Below are 27,963 nucleotides of genomic sequence, written 5' to 3'. Positions count from 1 at the left end.
TTACTTTTACACTAGTGTTCTCGACTATGAAATAAAATCATATTTTTTATCGTTGTCGTTTACTCATATAAAATGGTTGTTTATTTCTCACGGCATTATCAAATATAAATCGTATAAACATAATACTTATTTAACTAATAATAAGGTATTCTTATTATTGTTTTGACTCTACAAAATATATTAGGTAGATTCGACTCTCTTCTTTTTTAAACTCTACCTTCTAATTATGATTTCATATAGTGATATCACCGATTTTAAAGCGCTTAAACGCTACATTATTTCATATTTAATTTACATATAACTTCGTATGTAATCGCTTTAAGCGCTGATCATTCTGACAAGAAAGGTGAAGTACGATTTTCATACAACGCAGTAGAACAGCTGTGAACGTCGCGAGCGGCGGACGTGTCTCGCGGACGATATATTACGTAAAATATCGCGAGTGATTCGTGTAAAAGTTATATATAAAATATATGGTTCTATATGTATGTTCTGTAGGTAGTGCATTTTCTATTGAGCTCACTTTTCTTTAAGAAAATAGATGCGTATGAGTTTACGCTTTCGCCTCGTACTTTGCAATTTCAATGGAATACCTGGGTCCGATAAGGTAATAAAGCGAAAGAAATAGTAGTGTTCAATTATTCTCAATTATATTGTTTGTACATGTGCGACCTTCGCGTTGTATAAGTGTACAACGCTATTAGCGATAATACGTCAGTTGACGAACGTATACTATTTTTATATATAGATTTTGCGACCGATTTGTTCTTCGATAATTGTAATTATTATTATCTCAATTTTAATTATATTTTTATAAAATACCTAATTTCAATTTTTTAATAAATATTTACTAAAAATATTCTTTTTATGTACGTTCAAAGGATTATTTGTAAACAATAGTCCCATCAGTTCGACGACCGCTACCCATATTACGAATATAATGGGTTCTATAATGCGTCGAGTAACTGTTTAGTTACCAATTGCATAATGTCATTGATGCTTCCGATATCAATTATTGACATAAAACATTTTTTTTGGATTTTTATATATATAATAAGTTTAAATTCTATTTTAAAACAATCAATAAAATATATAAATATTAATTTATATATCAATAATGATTTTAATGTAAAAATATACTAGCTAACCTTGTTATTGAAGGTTACTTCTGATCGATAAATGTATTGAGTTTAGAAGTTTTTAAGTTTGAAGTATTATTGTGTAAAAATATTTTGTATATTGTTTCTTTTTCTCTTTATATTCGTCATGCAGCTATTGAAATGTTCAGATGACATTCAGATAACCTAGAGCTAGATGTATTTATTAATCTAAATTTAACCTTAGCTCTACCATTTTATAATCAGCTTCACGCTCTATCCCGCACACAGCAGGGTAGGCAGAGGGAACCTAGTGTTAAGATACTCCGTTCCCCACTTTCTGTCAAAATCTGGAGGCATTGCTTGTTGAGTGGCAGAACTCAACGCCGCGCTTTGCCTCGCTACCAGAGCGGAGAAATGGAAATATAAACATAAATAAATATTTCACTTCCTCGAGTGGGGATCGAACCCACAACCCTCGCGTTACAGTCACACCCTTGTGCCACTGCGTCACGACGGCTCTACAATTTTCTTATACAAAATTATTATAAGCAACTATTTCATTCAAGTCATTCTATATTATTTTTCCTTATTTACTCCGAAGCATATAATTTCGTCTGCTTATATAATATTAATAATGTAGACATTTGAATTGTTGCTGTTCGCGTCAGTGTGATTTCACTTCGAGAAAGTCAAAATTTTTAACACACCTGCGGTTAACGACTCATTTTAACGATACAACTTTATCTTTACCAGTTAATTATAACTGGATAATAACTAATTGCAGAAACTTAACAATAAGATTTGTAATTGCAAATTAAGTAATATTCTTTGTTTTGAGGCCAGTAGTGGCGTAGGGCACACTGTGACTGTAAACCCACTCGATTTCTTTGCTCTGTTGTGGAGGTAAAACGCGGCGTTAAGTCCCGCCACTCAACACGCAATTCGGCGGAGAATGTAGAAAGGAGTGTCTTAACACTAGGTTCCCTCTACCCCTACCCTTCTGTGTGCGGGATACAGCGTGAAGCCTATTATTATTATTATTAAAAAAAATACAGTCGAATTGATAACCTCCTTTTTTTGAAGTAGGTTAAAAATAATTCTTTGCTTAAATTTGGCTATAGATACATATATCACACCTAGTTAGTCTTGACACGACTAGTGAGATCACGGTCGATCTTAGAACCTGTACAAAAACGTCTGCCAAATACGGCGATCTCTTGTTATGGAAACTAGTACGAGTCAGCGATAATGGTATTACCATTAGTCATCAGTGTGACAATAATGAATTGTCACGTAACACCATTTTTTATCAGCTTACTAGACATAGGAAACCTGGGAACGTTCCCATTAAGACACTTTCGTTGCCCACATTTTGCGTATCCTGGAGGCGAATTTTACTTCGTTATGAGAGCGAGGAAATGAAAATATTAAATATTTCCTCAAGTAAGAATCGAACCTGTAACATGTTGCGTTTAAAGTCAGCACGCTTGAGCCCCTGCGCCACGGTTTGCCTCAAATAATTGAATTGACAAAATAATTAAGTAAATTAAATATAATGAACACATTTTACAAGCTGTCAATTTTAGGGCGCTTTCTCCTTTGAACTCAAAAGGTGAACTTACAGCATTTTTACATTTTTATATCAGACTAGCGACCCGCTGGCGGCTTTCCCCGCTTGAACTACACGATTATTTATATATTTTAAAGCGGGGAACAGAGTGTCATAACACTAGGTTTTCTCTGCCTGCCAGCGCAATATAACAGATATTGTGGGATACATTTAATATGTATTATAGAATTTCTAAAATTATAGTAAGTAACTTTAGAATGTTACATAAATACTAGTCTTGCATTCCTAAATCTATATAATTAGTCAAATCGAAACATAATTTTAACTGCACTGTACTTAAAGGAAAGTAGACTCACAGGATTCTCAGTAATACATGAGGCAGTTTCACCATACTCACGCAACACGCGAAGCGAAGCCTGTTTTGCATGAGAGGTACCTTTAAGGTACCTTTAACTCGCTTTTTAAATATATGGACCGGAAATTTTGTTATACGGGTCCATTGTATGAAATTGGACTTAACTAATTCTTTTTTACTAATAATTGTTTTAGCAGCGTTCGCTTATTCATTTTAATGATTGATCGCGAAATTTCTATTAAAACGGTAAATTTAATTGAAAATAGCTTTTTGATACTATATATCTGTATATAAATTATAAATACAGTTAGGTAGATAATAACTAGTAAAACCAGTATACAAATGACTTCATCGTATAATAATTATTTATTTATTCAAGGTATTATATAACGCTTTTTATAAAAATATTGGCAACGTCATGTAAACAGTCTGCAATATATATATTTTTTTATATGTTTACATCTCGTCTTCTCTGCATTACATACGATTGAATGAGAGAACGTAATAACGAGAATAATTATAGCTTCACGCTGTTTCCCACATATAACAGGGCAGAGGGAACCTAGTGTTAAGGACACTTGATTCTCCACTTTCCGCTGAAGTCAACAAGCGAATGAAAATCCTAATAAATAATAACTAATTCGCCCAAATAGTAATCGAACTCACAACCGTTGCGTTACAGTCTTCCTCAGCCTCGATATCCTTATTATTATCTTTAATATCTTAAAATTTATGAACTAAGCAAGTTAATATAGTAAAAAAATCATTAAAATAAACGTGTTATACATATAAATTAACATTAAAATCTAAACTTTCGGTAGCATTTAAGTAATTATTATGCAAAAATTGTTACGTATATCATTTGAATGCGACTACTGCTGAGTTGAGCAATCTAATAATAAAAAGGGAAAATAGTACAGCTTACTCCAAATTAAATTATTATTCAATTTGTCACTTTTACAACCGGTCTCATTAATTACATAATAAAAAAAAACAACAATATTCTAAGACTATGGACTTATTTACAGATATTTTCTGTTTCGGGGCAAATTTTTAGTAAGTTAGTAAAATAGGAAAATTTCTGGGGTGGGCACCAAACTGTTCTGGGGTGCGCATAGACCACTGGATCCCAAATTTTTAGTAAGTTGGTTAAATAGAAAAAATTCTGGGATGGGCACTAAACTATTTTGGGGTGGGCATAGACCAGCCGCCTCCATCTTCCTACGCCCATGTCTTAAGACTGCGCTTGTAATTCTCGTAAGAACTTCTAAAGATTAATTCGTCGGTTAATTGAGTTTGTCAGTTTGTAACGGTTATCCGACCGGCTATTCTAGTTCATCTCGTGTACCGCTATCCACCTCCGACGTTTCTTTTACATTGTACACTAGGTTTTCCATTTAGAAATCCATTAGAACTGATGTAAATCTTGATACATTTCTTTATGTTTTCACTAATCTTGTGATTGTGGCGTAAAGGAACAAAGTGTGACTAAACGCGAAAGTTTGTGGGTTCGATTCCCACTCGAGGAAATTAAATATATTGAATATTTTCGTAATCTTTAATAACAATAGTGTCTTAATATTAGGTTCCATGTTCTCTGTTTTACGCGGAATGCAGCGTGAAGCTATAAAAATATATGTTATTGATACATATTAAATAATTAATGTGAAACCATTTATAACCAAATATAATATATCAGGCTTATAAGTTAACGATAGGGATATTATTGAAATGATAAATTTAGAATCAACAAAATAAACGTGAACTAAAAAGTGAAATTTCGTCACCGTAGTGATGTAACCGTCACGGAGTAGGTACACAGATAATAATCGAGATATCAATTAAGCCGCGGTCGTGGACATAATTGATAAACATCGATTCGTTGTCTGTCAATATAACTCTCCCACGCGACAATCGATTATATAATTTTGCTGGTGCCGCACTAGCTATTGTTTTCTGAGAGACGCGCGCGCCGCTTTCCCGAGCGTGCGTTGTAAATGAAATCGAGTTGATAATTAATGTAAATTCTTAATTATTTCTTTTCTTATATCATAGTTGAGGCCGACGTGGCGCAGCGGCGCAGGGTGTGACTGTAACGTGACGGTTGTGGGTTCGATCCCCACTCGAGGAAGTGTGTTTATTTACGGTGTCTGGTGTCGAGGTTCCTCATTTTACGCCGAATTCTGGAGACACTGCAGGTTGAGTGGCGAATCTTAACGCCGCTCGTTGTTTCTACACTAGAGCGATAAAATGAATATATTAAATATTTAATGATTTAATAATTATTATTTCGTTTCGTTAGAACTTATTTCAATTGACTGAACTTCGAAACTAATATAGGTCTTATAGAAAAGTGAGCTTAATAAGCAATAAATGCGATATAAACAGCAGTAAAAGCGATATTAAAAATGGAAAGAAAAGTGCAATGCAATAAAGTGATACCTTTTTTAACAAATGCATAAAATTATAATCTGAAAATCAAAATATTTGAGTCAAAAATGAGCCTCTCCGTAGCAGCTACTAATACTGAGGAAATTGGTGAGTAAATACTTGATAAATAATTAATTATAATTTTTTCTCCCTAACATCTCTTGCTACGACTTTTTTATTAATACTTCTAAAGCAGATTGTTCCAGAGTTTGTTTTAAAGAAATAAATTATATTGTTTTATAAGGACACATATTTAAACATTTTAAAAATCTATATATTTATAATTTTAAATATACCTACTTTAAAATATTATAAACTTGGCATCTATAATAATATATACAGTAAATATAATTTTAAATGAAAATAAACAAGTTGGCGAATCGTGTACTTGACCGCGTGCGGTCTCGTCCGCCTACGTCTGCCTATCCTACGCTTGTCGATATTAGCGACGAAGGTTTCTCTCGTTCCTTCGTTGATTATGCTATTAGCATCTATTAGCTCTTTAGTTTATACTAGACCGCTATTAGGTTTGTAAAATTGAGATTTCAGATTTTCATTTCATTTTGTGTGAATAATAGATTTATATCCTCATACCTATCTAACTCAGTTTGCCTTATGAACAAATTGATAGTAGGTATATAGGTAAAGTATTGAAAGTTAAAAATCGCAAATGTTTCTATTGCTCTCTTAAACTACTAAGGAGTATAGTTTTAATATATTTTTTATTTTCAAAATTAAACAAATATTTATTTATGCGTTTTTTATACCTGTATGTTATCGAAAATTACCCTTGTTAGTAGTTCGAAAAAACAATAAAAGAAATGTGCAATTTTTCTCTTTCGATATTTTATCTAAAGACCGTCGAAATACAGTGCAACCACGTAAAACGATTTTATTTTTCATATATCTCGTTTACTTCAATACATTTCCCGTTGTGTTGAAGCTGAACGCTAAATAAAAATAAAGGATGTTAATAAGATAAAATGAAGTGAACGGAATATTTATACGTGTTGGTAATGCACGCTCGCCCACGTGTTATGTTCTAAACCCCTTAGTAATACAACTTAGCTAAATAAAGCTTTCGTTTGTGATCAACTTCGGCTATTTTTGTAGTGTAGATGCGCGGGCGCAGCTCTGTAGTATGTAAAATTAAGGTGTAATAGTTTTTAAGTAATTATAGATATTTTTACTGTAATATAATGTAATCCTAGATACGTTTAAATAGAGATTTTGGGTTTATAAAGGCAAACTTAAGTTATTTGGTCACTTTAAAATGTGGGAGTTTATTGCTAATTGAGTTCCACTACTACTTGACATGATGACTATTACATACATGCTTCTAGAATTTAGCAGAAAGTGGGGAACACTAGATTCCCTCTGCCTACCCTGCTGTGTGCGGGATACAGCGTGAAGGTGAAAAAACAAGCTTTGTCGATGGGGGTTCAATTCCCACTTGATGAAATGAAATATTTCAATTTCTTTGCTCCGGGGTGAAGCTGAAAAAAGTTTTTATTGTATACAGTGGACATACACGTAAATATAATAATGTATAAAATACCCACCTACACTTCTTAAGTAGGTACCTTTTAAACAATGCATTACTAACTCTACCGCTTTTGTTCATATAAAATGTAGCATAAAGAACAATGCTATAGATAATTAACGCCCACCTGATTGATCAATACACCTAAAAAACGTTAGTAGATATAGAAAATAATGAACTAAAAACTACTAAAAAAAGATCACAGAAGAAGAGTATCATCGTCATCATTGACAGCCATCGATCGTCCACTGTTGGACATAGGCCTTTCCCAATTCTCGCCATCAGACTCGATGTAAGAAGAGCATATAATTTTTAAATTTAATATACTAAAGTAGGTCGAGAGAATCGGTACTTTTTCCAAGCCATTATCTGGCAATCGTTGCTTGCGTGGCTGTCTGGCAATCTGCACAAATGCACTCTGGCGCAACTAGAACCGTTCGTGCCAACGGATTGTGATACTATTATATACTATGAGTATATGTTGATGCAAATGACCTTGCACAACTAGAACAGTGGCGCGACAGGACTTCGCATATTACTTTGACATCCGACCTCCTTTGACGCTCGAGCGCACGGAAATAATCCTAATGTATCGTATATATATATAGTAATAGCGGCCCGTCCGCGGCTTCGCCTGCGTGAACTACGTTATTATTAATATCTGTCTCCATGAGTACCTACGACCTATAAGTGACGTCCATGCAAAATTTGAAACTCCTAGCATTTGTAGTAACGAAGTTTGATACAAACTTTCAACCCCAAAAACAACCCCTTAGAAGTCGAATATTACAAATTCCCGTCTTAGCGAGCACCTACGTCCTATAAATAACTCCTATGCAAAATTTGAGATTCCTAGCACATGTAGTTTCTGAGATTTCATGATGAGTGAGTGACCTTTCGATTTTATATATATAGATATAGTATAGACCCTCGTCCGTACGGTTTTTAGCTCTGATTTTGTTTACAAAATCTCGAAACTAAAGTAGATTTAGTTCTTGAGGCCAGTCGTTGTGCAGGGGCGCAAGTATATGTAAACGCAACTGGTAGTGGGTTCGATCCCCACTCGATGAAATGAAATATTTGAATTTCTTCGCTCTGGTGTTCAGGTAAAACGCGGCATTGCTCCAACACGCAATCCCTCTAGAATTTGGTGGACAGGGAACGGTCTTAACACTAGGTTCCTTTCTGCCTGCGTGAAGCTGATTTAATTTACTTCACATCTATCAACTTTTTTAGATTGTAAACGAATATATAATTATACTGTACGTACGTAATAATTATAATGCTTGGTTACATCATGCTCGTCTCTCGAACGGGATTATGGCGATTTGTAATTAAGTTTTAAAACTAATTTTGGTATCGACCTTAATTTTGTTATCCTAAAACTGAGATGCTGAAATAGAGGTGATCGGCTTACATTGCTTGCATAACCAAAATTAAATATAAAGTTTATTTAAGAATATAATGTAACTATGTATGTTTGTGCTAGTTTTGGCTTATATCGTCGTAGTAAATGCTTCACTTTTGAATATTTTAAAGTATAGAATTTTTTTACTTAATTCTGTGGAGTGATTATTATATTACATTTTTAAAATATTTGTGGAGCCTAGATCTTACAAGACCATAAGATATGCTAAATGCTTTTTAATGCATACCAGTGGACCCGAACGCGACTACGCCCGCTTGAACTATACGAATATTTATTAAATATATTTATGAAATTATTTTCAGTTTTCAATAGAGAGATGCGTTAAGCAAGCTCATTTTGGGTGACGTTTTCTAACAACAAACTTTGCAAATTGTTGCTTAGCAACGGTCGCATAGCGACGGTTGTTATTAACATGGCGGAATAAATTCCATGTCAAATTAATAAGTATTTTAATATATTGGTATATATCGATAATATTACAAATATGAGAAATAAAAGTATCTTATGTTCATCCCGAGACCCTCAAGTATCTCTATATGAGTATTTTATCACAATTAAATTAGCGGGTTGGCCCTGATTGCGTAAAAGACAGACAGACAGACAGAGTTACTTTCGAATTTATAATATAGGTATGGATTGTTATACAAAATTTGAATTGGCCTTCTTAGTAACTTAGTACATTTTTTTTTTCATATACCTTGTAAATAAATTTTATATTACTTACCTACGTGCTGTTATTATATAGATTGAATCAATTTTAGAAGTGATTCAAAAAGAAATTAGATGATATAAGATAATAAAATTAAATTAGATACAAAAGAAGATAACGACTGACATTACTTCTCCAATTGGATCGATATCGCAACCACTTAATAAGCTTACGAATGAATTAGTTACATAATTAATTTATTTCAATCACGTGGCCAGTTCCTGTTTCGATTTTGGTGTGGAATGCTTCGCTTGCATAGCGGAATTTTAGGGTGAATGACTGCCTTCGGTGCATGTCATCAACCCGTCTACTTCGTCAGTTTTTTGCAACCGTAAATAAATTGATGTTTTGCTAAAATGCGGGTTTTTAATTCAGTCAATACTTTTTTTATCGGTTCTAATAAAGTGATACCTTTTTTAACAAATGCATAAAATTATAATCTGAAAATCAAAATATTTGAGTCAAAAATGAGCCTCTCCGTAGCAGCTACTAATACTGAGGAAATTGGTGAGTAAATACTTGATAAATAATTAATTATAATTTTTTCTCCCTAACATCTCTTGCTACGACTTTTTTATTAATACTTCTAAAGCAGATTGTTCCAGAGTTTGTTTTAAAGAAATAAATTATATTGTTTTATAAGGACACATATTTAAACATTTTAAAAATCTATATATTTATAATTTTAAATATACCTACTTTAAAATATTATAAACTTGGCATCTATAATAATATATACAGTAAATATAATTTTAAATGAAAATAAACAAGTTGGCGAATCGTGTACTTGACCGCGTGCGGTCTCGTCCGCCTACGTCTGCCTATCCTACGCTTGTCGATATTAGCGACGAAGGTTTCTCTCGTTCCTTCGTTGATTATGCTATTAGCATCTATTAGCTCTTTAGTTTATACTAGACCGCTATTAGGTTTGTAAAATTGAGATTTCAGATTTTCATTTCATTTTGTGTGAATAATAGATTTATATCCTCATACCTATCTAACTCAGTTTGCCTTATGAACAAATTGATAGTAGGTATATAGGTAAAGTATTGAAAGTTAAAAATCGCAAATGTTTCTATTGCTCTCTTAAACTACTAAGGAGTATAGTTTTAATATATTTTTTATTTTCAAAATTAAACAAATATTTATTTATGCGTTTTTTATACCTGTATGTTATCGAAAATTACCCTTGTTAGTAGTTCGAAAAAACAATAAAAGAAATGTGCAATTTTTCTCTTTCGATATTTTATCTAAAGACCGTCGAAATACAGTGCAACCACGTAAAACGATTTTATTTTTCATATATCTCGTTTACTTCAATACATTTCCCGTTGTGTTGAAGCTGAACGCTAAATAAAAATAAAGGATGTTAATAAGATAAAATGAAGTGAACGGAATATTTATACGTGTTGGTAATGCACGCTCGCCCACGTGTTATGTTCTAAACCCCTTAGTAATACAACTTAGCTAAATAAAGCTTTCGTTTGTGATCAACTTCGGCTATTTTTGTAGTGTAGATGCGCGGGCGCAGCTCTGTAGTATGTAAAATTAAGGTGTAATAGTTTTTAAGTAATTATAGATATTTTTACTGTAATATAATGTAATCCTAGATACGTTTAAATAGAGATTTTGGGTTTATAAAGGCAAACTTAAGTTATTTGGTCACTTTAAAATGTGGGAGTTTATTGCTAATTGAGTTCCACTACTACTTGACATGATGACTATTACATACATGCTTCTAGAATTTAGCAGAAAGTGGGGAACACTAGATTCCCTCTGCCTACCCTGCTGTGTGCGGGATACAGCGTGAAGGTGAAAAAACAAGCTTTGTCGATGGGGGTTCAATTCCCACTTGATGAAATGAAATATTTCAATTTCTTTGCTCCGGGGTGAAGCTGAAAAAAGTTTTTATTGTATACAGTGGACATACACGTAAATATAATAATGTATAAAATACCCACCTACACTTCTTAAGTAGGTACCTTTTAAACAATGCATTACTAACTCTACCGCTTTTGTTCATATAAAATGTAGCATAAAGAACAATGCTATAGATAATTAACGCCCACCTGATTGATCAATACACCTAAAAAACGTTAGTAGATATAGAAAATAATGAACTAAAAACTACTAAAAAAAGATCACAGAAGAAGAGTATCATCGTCATCATTGACAGCCATCGATCGTCCACTGTTGGACATAGGCCTTTCCCAATTCTCGCCATCAGACTCGATGTAAGAAGAGCATATAATTTTTAAATTTAATATACTAAAGTAGGTCGAGAGAATCGGTACTTTTTCCAAGCCATTATCTGGCAATCGTTGCTTGCGTGGCTGTCTGGCAATCTGCACAAATGCACTCTGGCGCAACTAGAACCGTTCGTGCCAACGGATTGTGATACTATTATATACTATGAGTATATGTTGATGCAAATGACCTTGCACAACTAGAACAGTGGCGCGACAGGACTTCGCATATTACTTTGACATCCGACCTCCTTTGACGCTCGAGCGCACGGAAATAATCCTAATGTATCGTATATATATATAGTAATAGCGGCCCGTCCGCGGCTTCGCCTGCGTGAACTACGTTATTATTAATATCTGTCTCCATGAGTACCTACGACCTATAAGTGACGTCCATGCAAAATTTGAAACTCCTAGCATTTGTAGTAACGAAGTTTGATACAAACTTTCAACCCCAAAAACAACCCCTTAGAAGTCGAATATTACAAATTCCCGTCTTAGCGAGCACCTACGTCCTATAAATAACTCCTATGCAAAATTTGAGATTCCTAGCACATGTAGTTTCTGAGATTTCATGATGAGTGAGTGACCTTTCGATTTTATATATATAGATATAGTATAGACCCTCGTCCGTACGGTTTTTAGCTCTGATTTTGTTTACAAAATCTCGAAACTAAAGTAGATTTAGTTCTTGAGGCCAGTCGTTGTGCAGGGGCGCAAGTATATGTAAACGCAACTGGTAGTGGGTTCGATCCCCACTCGATGAAATGAAATATTTGAATTTCTTCGCTCTGGTGTTCAGGTAAAACGCGGCATTGCTCCAACACGCAATCCCTCTAGAATTTGGTGGACAGGGAACGGTCTTAACACTAGGTTCCTTTCTGCCTGCGTGAAGCTGATTTAATTTACTTCACATCTATCAACTTTTTTAGATTGTAAACGAATATATAATTATACTGTACGTACGTAATAATTATAATGCTTGGTTACATCATGCTCGTCTCTCGAACGGGATTATGGCGATTTGTAATTAAGTTTTAAAACTAATTTTGGTATCGACCTTAATTTTGTTATCCTAAAACTGAGATGCTGAAATAGAGGTGATCGGCTTACATTGCTTGCATAACCAAAATTAAATATAAAGTTTATTTAAGAATATAATGTAACTATGTATGTTTGTGCTAGTTTTGGCTTATATCGTCGTAGTAAATGCTTCACTTTTGAATATTTTAAAGTATAGAATTTTTTTACTTAATTCTGTGGAGTGATTATTATATTACATTTTTAAAATATTTGTGGAGCCTAGATCTTACAAGACCATAAGATATGCTAAATGCTTTTTAATGCATACCAGTGGACCCGAACGCGACTACGCCCGCTTGAACTATACGAATATTTATTAAATATATTTATGAAATTATTTTCAGTTTTCAATAGAGAGATGCGTTAAGCAAGCTCATTTTGGGTGACGTTTTCTAACAACAAACTTTGCAAATTGTTGCTTAGCAACGGTCGCATAGCGACGGTTGTTATTAACATGGCGGAATAAATTCCATGTCAAATTAATAAGTATTTTAATATATTGGTATATATCGATAATATTACAAATATGAGAAATAAAAGTATCTTATGTTCATCCCGAGACCCTCAAGTATCTCTATATGAGTATTTTATCACAATTAAATTAGCGGGTTGGCCCTGATTGCGTAAAAGACAGACAGACAGACAGAGTTACTTTCGAATTTATAATATAGGTATGGATTGTTATACAAAATTTGAATTGGCCTTCTTAGTAACTTAGTACATTTTTTTTTTCATATACCTTGTAAATAAATTTTATATTACTTACCTACGTGCTGTTATTATATAGATTGAATCAATTTTAGAAGTGATTCAAAAAGAAATTAGATGATATAAGATAATAAAATTAAATTAGATACAAAAGAAGATAACGACTGACATTACTTCTCCAATTGGATCGATATCGCAACCACTTAATAAGCTTACGAATGAATTAGTTACATAATTAATTTATTTCAATCACGTGGCCAGTTCCTGTTTCGATTTTGGTGTGGAATGCTTCGCTTGCATAGCGGAATTTTAGGGTGAATGACTGCCTTCGGTGCATGTCATCAACCCGTCTACTTCGTCAGTTTTTTGCAACCGTAAATAAATTGATGTTTTGCTAAAATGCGGGTTTTTAATTCAGTCAATACTTTTTTTATCGGTTCTATGACATTTTAAATTGTACATTTGTAACTACAGATACAATTTTTTTTAGTGTCAAATTTAATAGAAATTGTTACAATTTTTTTATACTTTCTTCTTTTAGAGACGTGGTATTTGAAATTTATTTTTGTACAGATGTGGAGCTCGAGGCAGTGAAATACTTATTTACGTTTATATTTCCATTTCTTCGCTCTGGTGTCGAGGCAAAACGCAGCGTTGAGTTTTACCACTCAACACGCCTCCAGAATTCGGCAAAAAGTGGGGAACGTAGTGTCTTACCACTGGGTTCCCTCTGCCTACCCTGCTGTGTGCGGGATACATCGTGAAGCTGATTTATATATTATACCGTTACATATACCATTTCTGTGTTGGTCTAATTTGATACACTCTTTCTTGAGCTATAATAGCTCTGATATAGGGCAGATCAAAAGATAAAATGTAAATATGTCACGAGCACAAGACATCAACTATAAATTTAACTTGAATTTTGAATAATTTAGTTCTGCAAAAATCATTGTATATAATTAAGCGACACTGTTATCCATTAAATATAACATGTATGTTACCGGTAATATGTATAATTCAATAATTGTATACAATACCTCGCCAATGTATAGAATACCTGGAGCTTCCAGAGAATGTGTGGAATATTATTAATTCTGTTATATACTTTACTTAGGCAATCAATAAAATTTCCAAGATTTGTATAAAGTGTGAAGTAAATAGAACTTGGTCAATATTCGTATCGATATACGAATATTCGATCGTAGTCGAGCTGAAGATGTAGCGGGTTTTTTAATTCGAGTTAAGTTAGAAACTTTTAAATATGAAAAAAGTTAACCTATTTAACTAACAAACTAACTAGCACTTGAAATCTAATAAATAATATTTCATTCGTTTTAGGTATTCTATACATTGCCGAGGTATTATTATATTATATATTACCGAATTATACAAATAGCCAGTAAAATGTATAATATACATATATTTTCATCGCAGTAATTAAAATTGCTTTAAATTATTATCGATTTATTAAAAAGGTTACTCTTATCAAACTACGATAACCCGCATTTTATATTATAAATTATAGTTTAAAACGTATTTTACAACATTTACATTTTATAGTTTAAAGTGTGTGCCAAATTCAGATGAAATTGTTATTCCGATTTCACTTTTTTATTCGCAATATCTAGTACAACCAGGTCGCCATTTATTGATATTCTGGTTTCTTCAATAAAAAATATTCTGCGATGGACTCGTTGAATGATAAAATTGTATTTATAGTTTCTTTTTGCGCGTAATATTATAACAAAATAGTGTTTGAACGTTACGTTCTCTTTCGTCACTACTGGCACTCGTGTGGAACTTATTAAATGCAATCGATGCTCTATTCTTATAATAACAAATACATATTAGTTCTGACTTCAGCCGTTGAATAACAAAATTTTCCATCGCAATCTAGGATGCTGGCCAAATAAATCTAGATCTAGATATCTAGTGGTAATAGCATCTAGAAAACAAAAGGTGTTCGTATATATGAAGTGCAATAGTATCGACCTTGCCGCCTCGTCGACTCCCGCGCGCTATCGACTTGACAGTGTCATAATGGATCGCGATTGTCTACCACCTTATCCAGGTAGTGTTCATTTTAGATTATTATATAAGTAAAATCTTTTAAAAATTATATTGTAGTTTAATACTTTTTTTATTGCCTAAGATTACTGTAGTAAGTAATTTAATATTGTGCAATCTTTTTTTGCCCGCAAAAACCCGGCGTTAAGTTTCGCCACTCAACGTCCAATGCCCCTATTTCTTTTTTATTTTCCTTAAACCTTTTTTTATACTAGTTTTAAAATATCTGCATCTGTTCACGTTTCTTGTTCGACGTTTTAATTTTCTCCCCATATATTCAAAGCCATTGACTTTCCGCTGAGCATATGACACCTTATACAATTTACTGGCTTTCACCGCTCACGTTGGAGATATAACGTAACACACCGTAAAACTAGTGAATATTTGCATTTTAAAATCATAAATATTGAAAATTAGGAAAGTACTAGTCAATTTTCTATTTTGTCAATATATTTAATATGTTAAATGCAAGAGTTAAAAGGAATTGTATGACTGTAGGAGACTAACAGTCTCCTGAAGGGAAACCGGCGGTAGAAGAAAGTCATGGCTAAGGAACATCAAGGAATAGACTGGAATTAAAACCGCCGTAGATTTTATTCATTTGGCTAGGGACAGGACTAAGTATGCGAAGTTGACTGCCAACCTTCACTGGTTGGAGAAGCACATTAAGAAGGAGAAGAACAGTCTCCTAACAGCTAACAGCGTTGGCACGATACGAGGAAATGTTTTTTTATTTCCTTGCTCCAGCAAAATGCAGTGTTTAGTTCCGCCGGATTGTGGATATGTGTATCTTTCTCTCTAGTCAAATCAACACCGTTTTTATTTGCATGTTAAACTTTTCACTGTTTGCGAAAACATCAAAAGTTAAATTCATTTATGTTTTCATAAATATTAATTCGTGGAAAATCTGAGGTATACCCACCCACCTCTGAATATATAAATTATTCATATCAACTCATTTCACTTTTATATTATTTAAAATTAATTCGAGATATTTCGCGTTGCGTGAAATACCTACCGCCTCATTTGTCTACTTTAATAAGGTTATTTCATTTGTAATACTAAATAGCGAAAATTACTGTAAATTTTATAAAAAAACAATATCTTTTCGTGGTTTTTAAAATTTTCCGTTCAAAATTATATTGTTATACGAACTAAACGTTATGTAATTTCTGAATAATTTATTAGACTACTAATTTTAAATGGAGGACAAATTGATAATATGCTAGCGTTTTAGTTCATTACGTAAACTGGAGCGATTGTACTAACTGTTTAAGTAATTAATTCGTCTTATTTTGCGAGTTCATGTATTTTAATTTTCTTTCGGAGCAAGCAGAGAAAATAACCTCAGTTTCCTATATTTCGCCTATATTAGAGACATTGTTTGACGAAGACCAGCTCAACGCTTTGTCTAACGTGATGAAGGAGATTAAAAATTTATGAGGGCATCGTGGCACAGCTGCAAAGTGACTGAAAGTAAAGGCGAGGGTTGTAGGTTGTGTGCTCCTAAAAGGGAAATGAATTATTTCCAATCTCTGATAATAAGACAAAGCCCGAAATTTGGTTGGTGGGTGAAGGACGGTAGTGACTTATCAATAGGTTCCCATTCCCCACCCTGTTAATGCGGGATACTGCGTGATGCTAAAAAAAACCTCTCACGTATAGGTAACTACAAAAAGTGTCAACTTTCAAGAAACTTTATATAGTAGGTACCTAGTGTTTTTCTTGATCGATAAATCTTTCTTAGAACAATAAAGAAACATCAACTTACCGGTTGTACGTTTCCAATTCGCAAATGACTTTCAACGAGGAAGTAATGGGTCGTTGGATTCGGTGTCCACTGAGAATATTATGTCGTAAATTACTTTTACTATAGCTGCTATCGTAAGCTTTGGATATGATTTCTTAAGATATATCCATGGACGTATCTAGAGATATTGTCTAGGAGGAGTAGGGGACCAGTCCCCTTCGTAGAACTTTAACTTTGAACACATATATTCGTGTAGAGTTTTTTTTTTATTTTTCAGAGAAAATTTCTGGTGTGGGCACAAGACCGGTCTTCCTATTCCTATTTCTACGCCTGTATATAAATATTTATATAGTATGTTTTACATTTATGGAAGCGATACATGCGATGAGTAGGCGCGGAACATAAATTGGTTTCCTGCGGAACGCAAATTGTTCTCTTCATCAAAATCGATCCTCGAAAACAATTGGTACGATCGTTTTGCTAATTATGAAAATTACTTCCTTCGTTTGACCTCATTGATATTGACAAGACACGTATGCTATAAAAACTTTAGGTTAGCAAAGTACTTCAAGGTTAAATAACAGTCAAATTTTGTTAGGTTCTTTAACCACAATGACTAACTTAGGTCACAGTCATGCATTCTAATTTTTGATAATATTAAATTAAATAAGCTAACGACAGAGAGACAGAGAGAGAGAGTTTAATGCTAGCGTAAACGTAGTAACCTAAAGGCGATATGATTGACTTTACGTGATTATGATTGGAACCTTAGATAGCACTCCCAAATCTTATTCATATTAATATTATATTTATCTATCATAATCCGCAATGCTTCTTCTAATTCAAGGAAAAATGGAAAAAGCATTCGTAAGGTTTCTCTATTTTCTCGTCATATTCTTGCAAATATAAAAAAAACATGGTTAAATGTGACCTGTACGAATGGAAGATCGTATCAGCGTTCCGCAATTCACAACTAAGTGCTTCATAAAGTCTGTTCATCAGATCGTTGACTTCATTTGGAGTGTGGACTGCCGGATTATTGTGCTTCACGCAAGTTGACCCGACCATATTTAGTGGCTATTATAAACTCTACATGGAATTTGTATTGTCGTTCCTCCTAATTTATGATTCTTTTACGACAGCCTCTAATAATATGTTAAACTAGTCTCGTTGATTGCTTTTGCTTTTTTTGGGATAACTTTAAAATTCGTTTTTCTCTGTATATAATTCTTGCATTTTTTGGGCTAGGTAAGAGAAGAGAAACTAATCTTTTCGGCGTCCAATTCTGGCCCAAACAAAAACATTATTATTTTAATTTTTGCTGGCGGACTAACACGATGGACGTACTTAGTCTGGTTAGACCAGAGAAGTTATTAAAGTAAATTACACGTCCTAAGATCGCGTCTTTTATGTAAGACTTCTTAAACCTATTAAACTGATAGCAGTCGATGCATATGCAATTTCTTATGCTGGCTGGCTGGATTTGATTAAACGAATCCTGCCTTATCACTTATATAATGGCGATATGCACAGTTAATTTTATTTTTAACTTTAATTCACTTGTTACAAATTGAGATTTATTTTAATTTAAAATTGCATTTTAAGGTGAATTTATCTTAACTGCTTTTTAGCCAAGAAATGATTTTTGAAAGTTACTGTTTCTATTTATTTTTCTTCTCTCTCTAGTCTTCATTTATAAAAATAATTTCATTCTCGCAAATGGGGATCTAATTTTTTAAATTTATGATCCTCCTGTGATATTCCTTATTTACCTAGCGCTAGAACTTTATTCTAATGTTTATATGCATTTATTCTAATGTTTATATGCATTTATATACATTAGAATAAACATTTTCTTAAGTGGTGTTAAAATAAATTGACTTAGTCTAAATGATTTACCTACTTTACATGTTTAAATTGGATTCGTACGATACTTGTGATTTAACAATATCAAGGTGCATTTAAAAATAATTTGCGTACACGCAGCTGGCAGTGCTCTGGTGATATGTGTGTCGGTGGCTCTGTGCTGGCGGTGCACGGCATGGGCTATGTGAGTTAGTGGGTTAATGTATGTCGATTGTCGATACAACTGTTGGGTATGTGCCAGGACGACTGTACTTTAGTATGGATGTTCCTGTCGTTTTTATGTCCTATACTAAAAATTCCAAATGTAAGTTTAATGGAGATGTCGTAAATTTCTGTTTTTTTGAGTATTGGTTCTGTATATATTGTTTTTAGTAAGTACTAGCGGCCCGCTCGCGGTTTCACTTGCGTGAACTATGTTATTATTAATTTCTGTCTCCATGACTACGTCCTAGTGACGTCTATGCAAAATTTGAGACTCCTAGCATTTGTAGTAACGAAGTTTCATACAAACTTTCGACCCCAAAAACAACCCCTTAGAAATCGAATATTGCAAATTCCCGTCTTAGCGAGCACCTACGTCCTATAAGTAACTCCTATGCAAAATTTGAGATTCCTAGCACTTGTAGTTTCTGAGATTTCGTGATGAGTGAGTGACCTTTCGATTTTATATATATATATACTCGTAGATTTTCGGATACGTAATTAGAAATTATATAAAGTTTTAATAAGTAAAACGACCTCATTGTAGTCAGAGGGAACCTATTGTTAAGACACTCTGTTCCCCGCTTTCCGCAAAATTTTCAAACAACTTATTACAAAAACTAATATATTATAACGTAATTTAGCACAAATTTTCTATATATGTATGTATGTTCAATACCACTAACTCCGAACATCTCCATTTGCATCTAAGCTATTTCTGTACTGGCTTTGTGTGAAACTTGACGCCTTCAACGTTCGTATTTGGATTTGAATAGCGCTACATATTTATGAATGGCGAACTATTTGTATTTAAACCCATTTGTTCAATGTGACAACGTTTACTATAGAAATGTCTGTATTGAAATGAGTTTACTCGAACGTACTTTAACGATTAAATATCTTCTTAATATTCTATTGAAATCAGCGTATCTAGAAATATTTTTTGGAGTTGTGGTCTTGAAGCTTCGAACAAATATCAATATTATTTTTGATTTTTTTAAAATATATATATAATAAAAAAATATCCTTGTTGGAAGTTCAAAATAGCAATAAACGATTCTTGAAATTTTTCAGTTTCGATATTTTACCCAGCGAAAGCTGATATATTGATTGGTATTTTTTTGGTATTACAATTTTGGGGTGGTGGGGTGGGGAGTTGAATACCCCTTCTCCCTTCTCCTACGCCTATGATTGAAACTGGTTTCGACTATTACTAACTCGTTGCTTATCAAAGGTCGATATTTACATAAGTATCTACTGTGGAACAACTGGGCTAATGTCTACAAGCCTTCTCCACCTACAGAGTACAGACTATTCAAACAAAGATTAAAATGTAATTTCCTTTATGAATATATTTACAGTTATAATTTTACATTGTTTGTTATTTACAGTCAATCAGGGTTAAGTTGAAGGTTTTGTTTTAGCTCTATTAAAATTTAACTTCCTCGGAAAAAAAGTAATATTATTGTGGTACATTCATATACAGGGTGTCCCAGGAGTCAATGATAAAACGAAAACAGGTGATAGACCAAGTCGTGACAGTTATGAGAAAAATATTTAAAAAAATCTGTGTCATATATTTTTCATATATTTTTTCTGTAATGTAATCATGAGTAACCCTTCTGTAAATTACAGTTTAAGATTGAAACATACCTGCATCGGTTTTCAATAAAATGCCGTGTTTTTGCCAAACATTAAATTCAAAATATTTAGTACCCAACTTTAACCGACTATACTATAAAAAAAATGTACTACACTGTTTTTGCAAGTAACTTTAAAAGTTGGCGCATTTAATCTGGATTCCGAAATGGTACGATACTTGCTGGATAGCCCGAAGAGAATGTATGGCTTAGTGGGCCACAGTGCTTGGGCGGTTTCCAAGGGGCACGGGTTCAAATCCCGCTACATTCAAATAAGTAGCTTATTTTTATCAGAAACCGATTTGAATATTTCACCAGCAAATAATAATAAAATCTCTTTACCACCAGCTGTATCAGCAAGATGGTCAGCTCTCCGCGTCGCCGCCATCCGCCGCGGGGGCGCGCGTCGTCTCCGCCGCGAGATCGCAGCTTTGAGGGAGACCATCGATGACATCTGCGAGCCTGGCGACTGTGCTCCTCAACCGCACACGAGAGCTCAGCTTCACAGACGCATGGAGGAACTTAAGGTATGGAATAAAATTAAATATATAAAAAAATCAACTTCACGGTGTATCTAGCATACAGCAGGGTAGGTAGAGGGGAACTTAGGGTTAAGACATTTCGTTCCCCATTTTCCGCCGTATTCTGGAGTTCGATTCCCACTCGAATTATTTAATGTATATATGTATGTATATTATCTATATATTTATGTATGTGTATTATATACATATGTATATCTATATGTATGTGTGTATATGCAAATATGTATTGTATGTACAGGTTTTATATTTATTAAGTTTACTCAAGCTTTGCACCACAGTTTGCCCTCACTTTTAGATGTATCCTATCCTTGGATTGGTTGCCTGGAAGAGATCACTTTTAGTGATAAGGCCGCCTTTGTAAATTGTATGTCCTTAAAAAAAATTATTATAAGATTTGTAAATGTGCAATAAAGACTTTTTATCTTATCTTATCTATCGAAGAAATATAATATTTAATATTTTCATCTCTACGCTCTCCTGTGGAGGCAGAGCGCGACGTTGAGTTCCGCCACTCAATAGGCAATACCTCTAGAATTCGTACTCGTACTTATCGATTTTATTTCGAATTCGTACTCGATAGCAAGGTAGAATGCTGCGTTGACTTTTGCTATACAATACGCAATGCATCGAGAAACATCGACACGGTGCATGGGAAACGTAGTGTCTTAACACTATTAAACAAATCACTATGTTATTTCCAGGAGCGCCTTGCGCGTCTATTAGAATGCAAAGTGTCGAAGCTAAAGCTGACAGTGTCCGCGCGTCGGGCGCTCGCGGAAATGGAGACGGACGACTGTGGCCTCGACGGGGACCTCACGACCTTGCTGGCCGCTTGGGATGATGCTCATCAACGGTATTATTTATTTATTGAATTTATATCACTATATAGTGTGTTTAGAATTTTAAATAAATTAGATATTTAGAGATTTTAATTATGAAAAAATATGTGAAAATAATGGCCAATTATAAAATAACAGAGTTAGTAAAGAAGTAATGAAAGAAGTAAAAAAATCCGGAAAAAGGAAATTTCTTAAGATGTGTCTTTTTTCAAATATTTTCTTCTATTAGTTAGTTTTCTTTATTCAGCTTTAAACATCAATATACTTGGATTTGTAAGTGATAGCCATTAGAGGTTTTTGGTCAAGAAAGTTCCATTAAATTAATTATATGATTATTTTAAAAGTTTTTTTTAAATATTTGTTAAGGAATGTCTAAATGAATTGTTATTGAGAGTATATTTTTAAACTTTCCCTCAGTTGTCTTATGGCTAGCTTCACTATTGTTTAACCCGCACGTATGCTAATCCCTTTATTGGTTGCCCTCAATCGCTGCGGCAAGAATTTAAAATTATTGCATATTCTTAACATATTTAAACTGATACATATAATAATAGTACTTGAACATGTATTTTTATATACACATTAATATGACCAACTAAACTAATGACTAAAACTAAACTAAAATCTTTGTTTCATCCTTCTTAATAAGCCTTAACCTAACCTGGAACCTTAACCTTTTTTGACAGACCTGGGAAACATTTAAATATAATGATTTATATAAACGCCAATCGTGGTAATACCAATCTTTAACTATAGCCTAGATATTAGTTTTTTTACGATCTAGCATCACCATTAGAGGTGTATGTAACAGGTGTTAAGTTCATTTATTAATAGTTTTCTTATTTATAATTTTTTTGAGGTCATCGTGATATAGAGACAGTGTCCTAATGTTATGTACGTTGATTGTGGGTTTAACTCTCATTTGTGTTTAATTATTTTGATTTCCTCGCTCGTACAAAGTAATCTCTTCATTGAGTTTTAAAATTCGTAGACCAGAGACTGTTCTTCTTAGATTTTCTCTGCCTACCTGGCTATATAATATTAGCAATTGTTAAAATAAAACTATTTCTTTTCCACCACAGCACAACAAATGAGCTCCTATCCCTAGAAAAGGTAGTCTCAGCGTGGTCTGAATGGGAGAGTGCTCTCCGCGACCTGCAAGGAGCGTTACACGGTGACCACGCGACGTTGCAAGCGTTGCGCGACCGTGGTGCGGCGCTGGCTGACCACGCGGAGTTGGCCGCTCATGTCAGACAGTTGGCTGTGTCGTTACTTGATAAGAAGAAGGTAGTTTTTTTTTTATTTTGGTTTTTAAACTGTTTTGTTTGTCTAAATGCTATTTGAAGAACAAAAACTATAACAAAAATAATACAATAGGTAACGGAGCAATTGCAATCATGTCATATGAAAAAAAGTGATTCTACCTGTAGTGTTCTCCAGTATTTAATAATAACTTCTTAAAATTTTCTGGAAAAGTATCATACAATTTGTACATCCCCCCAGGCGGGTTCGACCTGCGACTCCCTCTCCGACTCTGGCATCTCTGACGGCGACAGCGAGGGCGCTGGCGGGCGCGCGCGGCGCCTCTCCGCCCTGCGCGAGCTGGCGCGCCGCCTGCAGGCCGCGCTCGCGCCCAACTCCCCTGCCCACCGAGCTATTGCTAAGGTATGTACTGCCTTTTTCTTTTCTTTTTTTTCGACTTGGCTATATTGCTGTTGGACCTGGACTGGTGTTGATAGCGTTACCGAGCGGAGTGAGCGAGAGTAGCTCGCGCCTGAAGAAAAAGTACGAGCTTTGACAACCTTATTTATGTAATATACATTACATTATCCATATTTCTGTCTAGTATAGATAAAGTTTTTATTTATAGATGAATTATGTAAGATGTCTTGGAAATCGTTTTATATATAAACTACTAAATAAGTATCTCTAAGTGTCATATAATACGGTAGAATTTCATGTCATTATATAGTTCATATTACACCATGAACATTTGATGTGGTAATATTTAACGATTTCCTGGCAACGTAATATTTTGTTGAAACTATAAGTAAAAAAGCTACTTCAGCTTTTTGCCTTCATTGTAGACATAGAAAGCTAGTAGATAGAAACGAACCCCGTTTCAAACTTTTCTCCTAATTTTTGAAACGATTTTGAGTATTGAAGAAGATGAAAACAATTTAGATATAATGATTATCCTTAAGTGGGGATCGAATTGAATTGACTATGGCACTGCCACATGATGACCGATATAATGTAAATAAAATGACGGAAATAGATAGATTTTTTTATTTAACAAACACCATTATAGAGACCGTAAATAATGCTATATAAACATTAAAAAATAATTAATCTATTTTCGCAGCGTATGGAGCAAACTGAGAACGAAGTGAAAACTTTACAAGAATCTTGCCGCGCTCTGGTCGAGCAGAGCATTCCCGACTTGAAAATTGATGAAGTATCGTAAGTAACCTAAAAAAACATTTTACAGAATTTAACATTATACGAATTTTATTACGTTTTTAAAATACAATACATAGCAAATTTTGTAAAAATATATATATACTTTTTGACTATTTCTGAATATGGAATCCCAGTAAGATATATAATTTTCAAACTGTCATAGTTTAATAGCTAATCTTATATCTTATTAATGGGCTTTGTAAATAAAGAATAAACAAATAATAAAAGAAATAAGTACTTTAAATAGATAATTTTATTTTCAGACGCGACCATGCAGTCGCCATATCAAACAACAAAACAGGTGCTGGCGATCCCGACTATAACCCCCCCAGTGGTTGGGTCTGGCGCGTGCTTCGTTCCTCAATACCTATCCAGTTATGTCTCGTAGCAATTCTTCTAGCAGCTTGGTTGGTGGAACGACCGAGGTGCTGTGACGCGCTCAACTCGCTTGCGCAGACTTTAACGCCGCAGTTACGTTACGTACGCGGACCGCCGCCGGTGTGAATTCAAATATTTGGACTGGCTGTCGAATGTCAATGTCTTGGCGGGAGTGGCAAACGTCAAAGTGACACCTGTCAAAGTGACATCTGTCGAAAACAATTTGATACAACTTTACGTTAGATACGTATCATTATACATATGCAGACTTAGATAGTTGCATTATTAAATTTCTAACTTGTGGTTTTTTAATTAAATGTGGCAATTAATCAAAAATAATTACGATACACATTTTTAGGACACTTTTTAGCTATATTTAAGCTATTATCAAGATAATTACTGTAATAACAGTATGTTGGTGGAGAAATTGGCGTTTAATAACAGTATTGCCATTAATAATAATAAGTAATTATACTTTTTATTGTAGGATTTGATGAACTATTTTTTTATGATCTTGTGAAAAGGGGATTTTGAATGATAAAACGGATTGGTATATATATATTAAACCAAATATCTTATCCGTACTACGAGACTTCATAAAGGATAACTCTATGAAGGTAGAATATCATTTGTCACGAAAAATAAAGTTTTATAGCTTTTTGGCTACAATTATTTGAACGTGAGAGTAGGTAACAGTGCGAATGTTATTTTTAAGGTTGTGACATTATAACGTCAACTATTAGTGTTGTGCTAATTTTTATTTTATCGTAACCTTTTTTTATTTGTGGGTTGGACTTTGTGTTTTTGGTAGATGGTTTTTTGGTGAGTCAAATATGGTCAGTGACACGTATATTTAACATTAGTGTCAAATAATTGTGTTTTAGGTTTTTTTAAAAATGAACGAAAAAATAATAAAAAAGTATTTTAATTGTGTAACATACGAGTTACGGTCTCGTGTTGGTTTTTTATAGAAAGGAATAGCCGTGACATATTTTACTCTCTATAAAACTTAGAATATTAATTGTCTGCATTTCATTAGGACCGGATGTCATATTAGAATGATTTGCTCATATCAACAGTTCAAAGAAAATTAAAATATCCAAAAACATTATCATCTGTATCAGATGAAGTTCAAATTAGCTGTCTTTAGTAATAATTTACTAACAATTGACATACTTAAGTAAGTTTTGTACGTAAGTATAATATTTTAGTACAATTAATGAATAGCTTACTTTGTTTAGTGAGTGAGTGTTCCGTGCACTAAGAGTGACAGATTTTTCGAGTACCTTCATATTTCTAAGTAATGTTTCTTATTGAATGATAATAATACAATAGTACCTACTGCCGTCTTCTAGTTATGGAGGAATGAACTACTTTATATATAATTGTGTATTTTATATATTTGTCTTTGAATGATGATTATTTCAATATATAAAATTTGACATTTTTCAATTAATATGATTAATTATTATTACATACGATTTAATCAATGTTGCCCGTCTAATAAAGCAATTACTTAATTAAAGTTTTAAATATTAAATAATAAAGGATTAATTTAAAGAAAACAATTTCGGTTATGAATAATCATTTTATTTCGTTTCTTATTAATTATTTGTTTCTAATAAATTATTTTATTAGATGAGCACGTTAACTATTATGCTATTGAAATCACAATTGCCTATATTTGGAAATATATTATGCAAATAAATAAATTACTTCGTGGCCTTATCTATTATATATCGTATCTTAAGACTGAACTGATAACATTTTGACATTACTTTACATTACTATATTTATTTATATGATCTTTTTGAATATTTTATTTATATCGTTTGATATTCTTTATTAGCGACAATTTTCTTTTCATACTGTGTATCGCTAAAATAAACCATTATTTTTATACTGAAATACAAAATATATGTATGTACCAGTGACTCTAAGAGAAATTGATTACCAAACATTAAATAAAACAAAAGAAAAAATTCAAGGAAAAGATCCTTTGGAAGTAATTGTTTTGTTATTATATACATAATTATTATGAATTATTGACATATAGATTTCTTTCATACAAAAATGCATGTTATGTTACACCTTCTGTATTAAGTTTTCTTCTGCAAGCGTGTGTGTTGCATGTTAACGGTAAAATTAATGTATAAAATATTTTTTATTATTAATATCTAGTAGTATTAGTATATAGCTAATATTTTAGAATTAATTTTGCCGTCTTAATTATTATTAATTAGAGAAAAATACAACATTTAGAAAAACATATTCCCGCCAAATAAATTATATTGAAACAAGTTATATAATTTAATTATTTAAGTCTATTATTAGCAGAAAACTGTTAATGAATGGCAACACAAATTAACACTCTGGTTTGGATTCTAAATTACAATACGTTTTTGCTATATTGGACATCAAAAGTTTAATGGTATATAACAGTAATAATAATTATTTCTTGATAATATGTGAGACAAGCATGTGTCTGCATCGTGTCATATTCCTTATAACTTTTTAGTTTTACATAAGTGTATGAGCGATTCGTGCGGTTTGCATTTAATTTTTTTGATTTAAAGGAAGGGAGCATAATATAGGTTGCATAACATCATGTTGGCTTTATGAATTGGAAATAAAGAAAATGTTTTTAATATTTTATTGTTTTATTTATTTATTTGGTAAGTATTTTAAATCTTTAAGTTAAATATTTTAAATTTTTTGGTATTCATGATTTAAAACTTTAAAAAGAATTTCGTTAGAAATATAGAAAATCTACTGTAAAATGGAACTAACAATCACAACAGATAGATAATCCCAATGACAACAATAGCAATTTCAATAAAATTACTAATAAATAATACAATTTATTATTATTTTACATTCATAAGACCAATAATGCTATCTGTTTATGTCTATTATATTGTATGTAAGTAAAACATACGTCGTGAAAGGAATTTTTGATCGGAGACCATCCAATTTAAAAATATAGTTAAATTTATCTAGGAGTTTCCATACTTGCACATTTACATCAGTAATTTTTGTCG

At 33.0% G+C, this 27,963-nt stretch overlaps 1 protein-coding gene across 4 annotated transcripts in view; it reads left to right on the top strand.

The window, feature by feature from the left end:
• klar (klarsicht) overlaps window positions 1–27,572 on the top strand; it is a 207,107-nt gene extending 179,535 nt beyond the window's left edge. For all 4 annotated transcript variants that reach the window (XM_085189850.1, XM_085189851.1, XM_085189847.1 and 1 more), the window contains 6 exons: window positions 21,049–21,227; window positions 21,944–22,095; window positions 23,164–23,368; window positions 23,585–23,746; window positions 24,447–24,544; window positions 24,808–27,572. In XM_085189850.1, the coding sequence (XP_085045976.1) occupies window positions 21,049–21,227; window positions 21,944–22,095; window positions 23,164–23,368; window positions 23,585–23,746; window positions 24,447–24,544; window positions 24,808–25,048 (1,037 nt within the window). In that variant the 3' untranslated portion in view covers window positions 25,049–27,572. The remainder of the gene's footprint in view (window positions 1–21,048; window positions 21,228–21,943; window positions 22,096–23,163; window positions 23,369–23,584; window positions 23,747–24,446; window positions 24,545–24,807) is intronic.
• Window positions 27,573–27,963: the final 391 nt, after the last annotated feature.

Source organism: Heliconius melpomene, chromosome 9 (assembly GCF_056956725.1).
Source record: "Heliconius melpomene rosina isolate 202511_hmr_F chromosome 9, ASM5695672v1, whole genome shotgun sequence".
NCBI classification, from domain to species: Eukaryota; Metazoa; Arthropoda; class Insecta; order Lepidoptera; family Nymphalidae; genus Heliconius; species Heliconius melpomene.
Note: the sequence above shows the minus strand (reverse complement) of the source record. Positions and strands in the feature narration are given on the sequence as shown.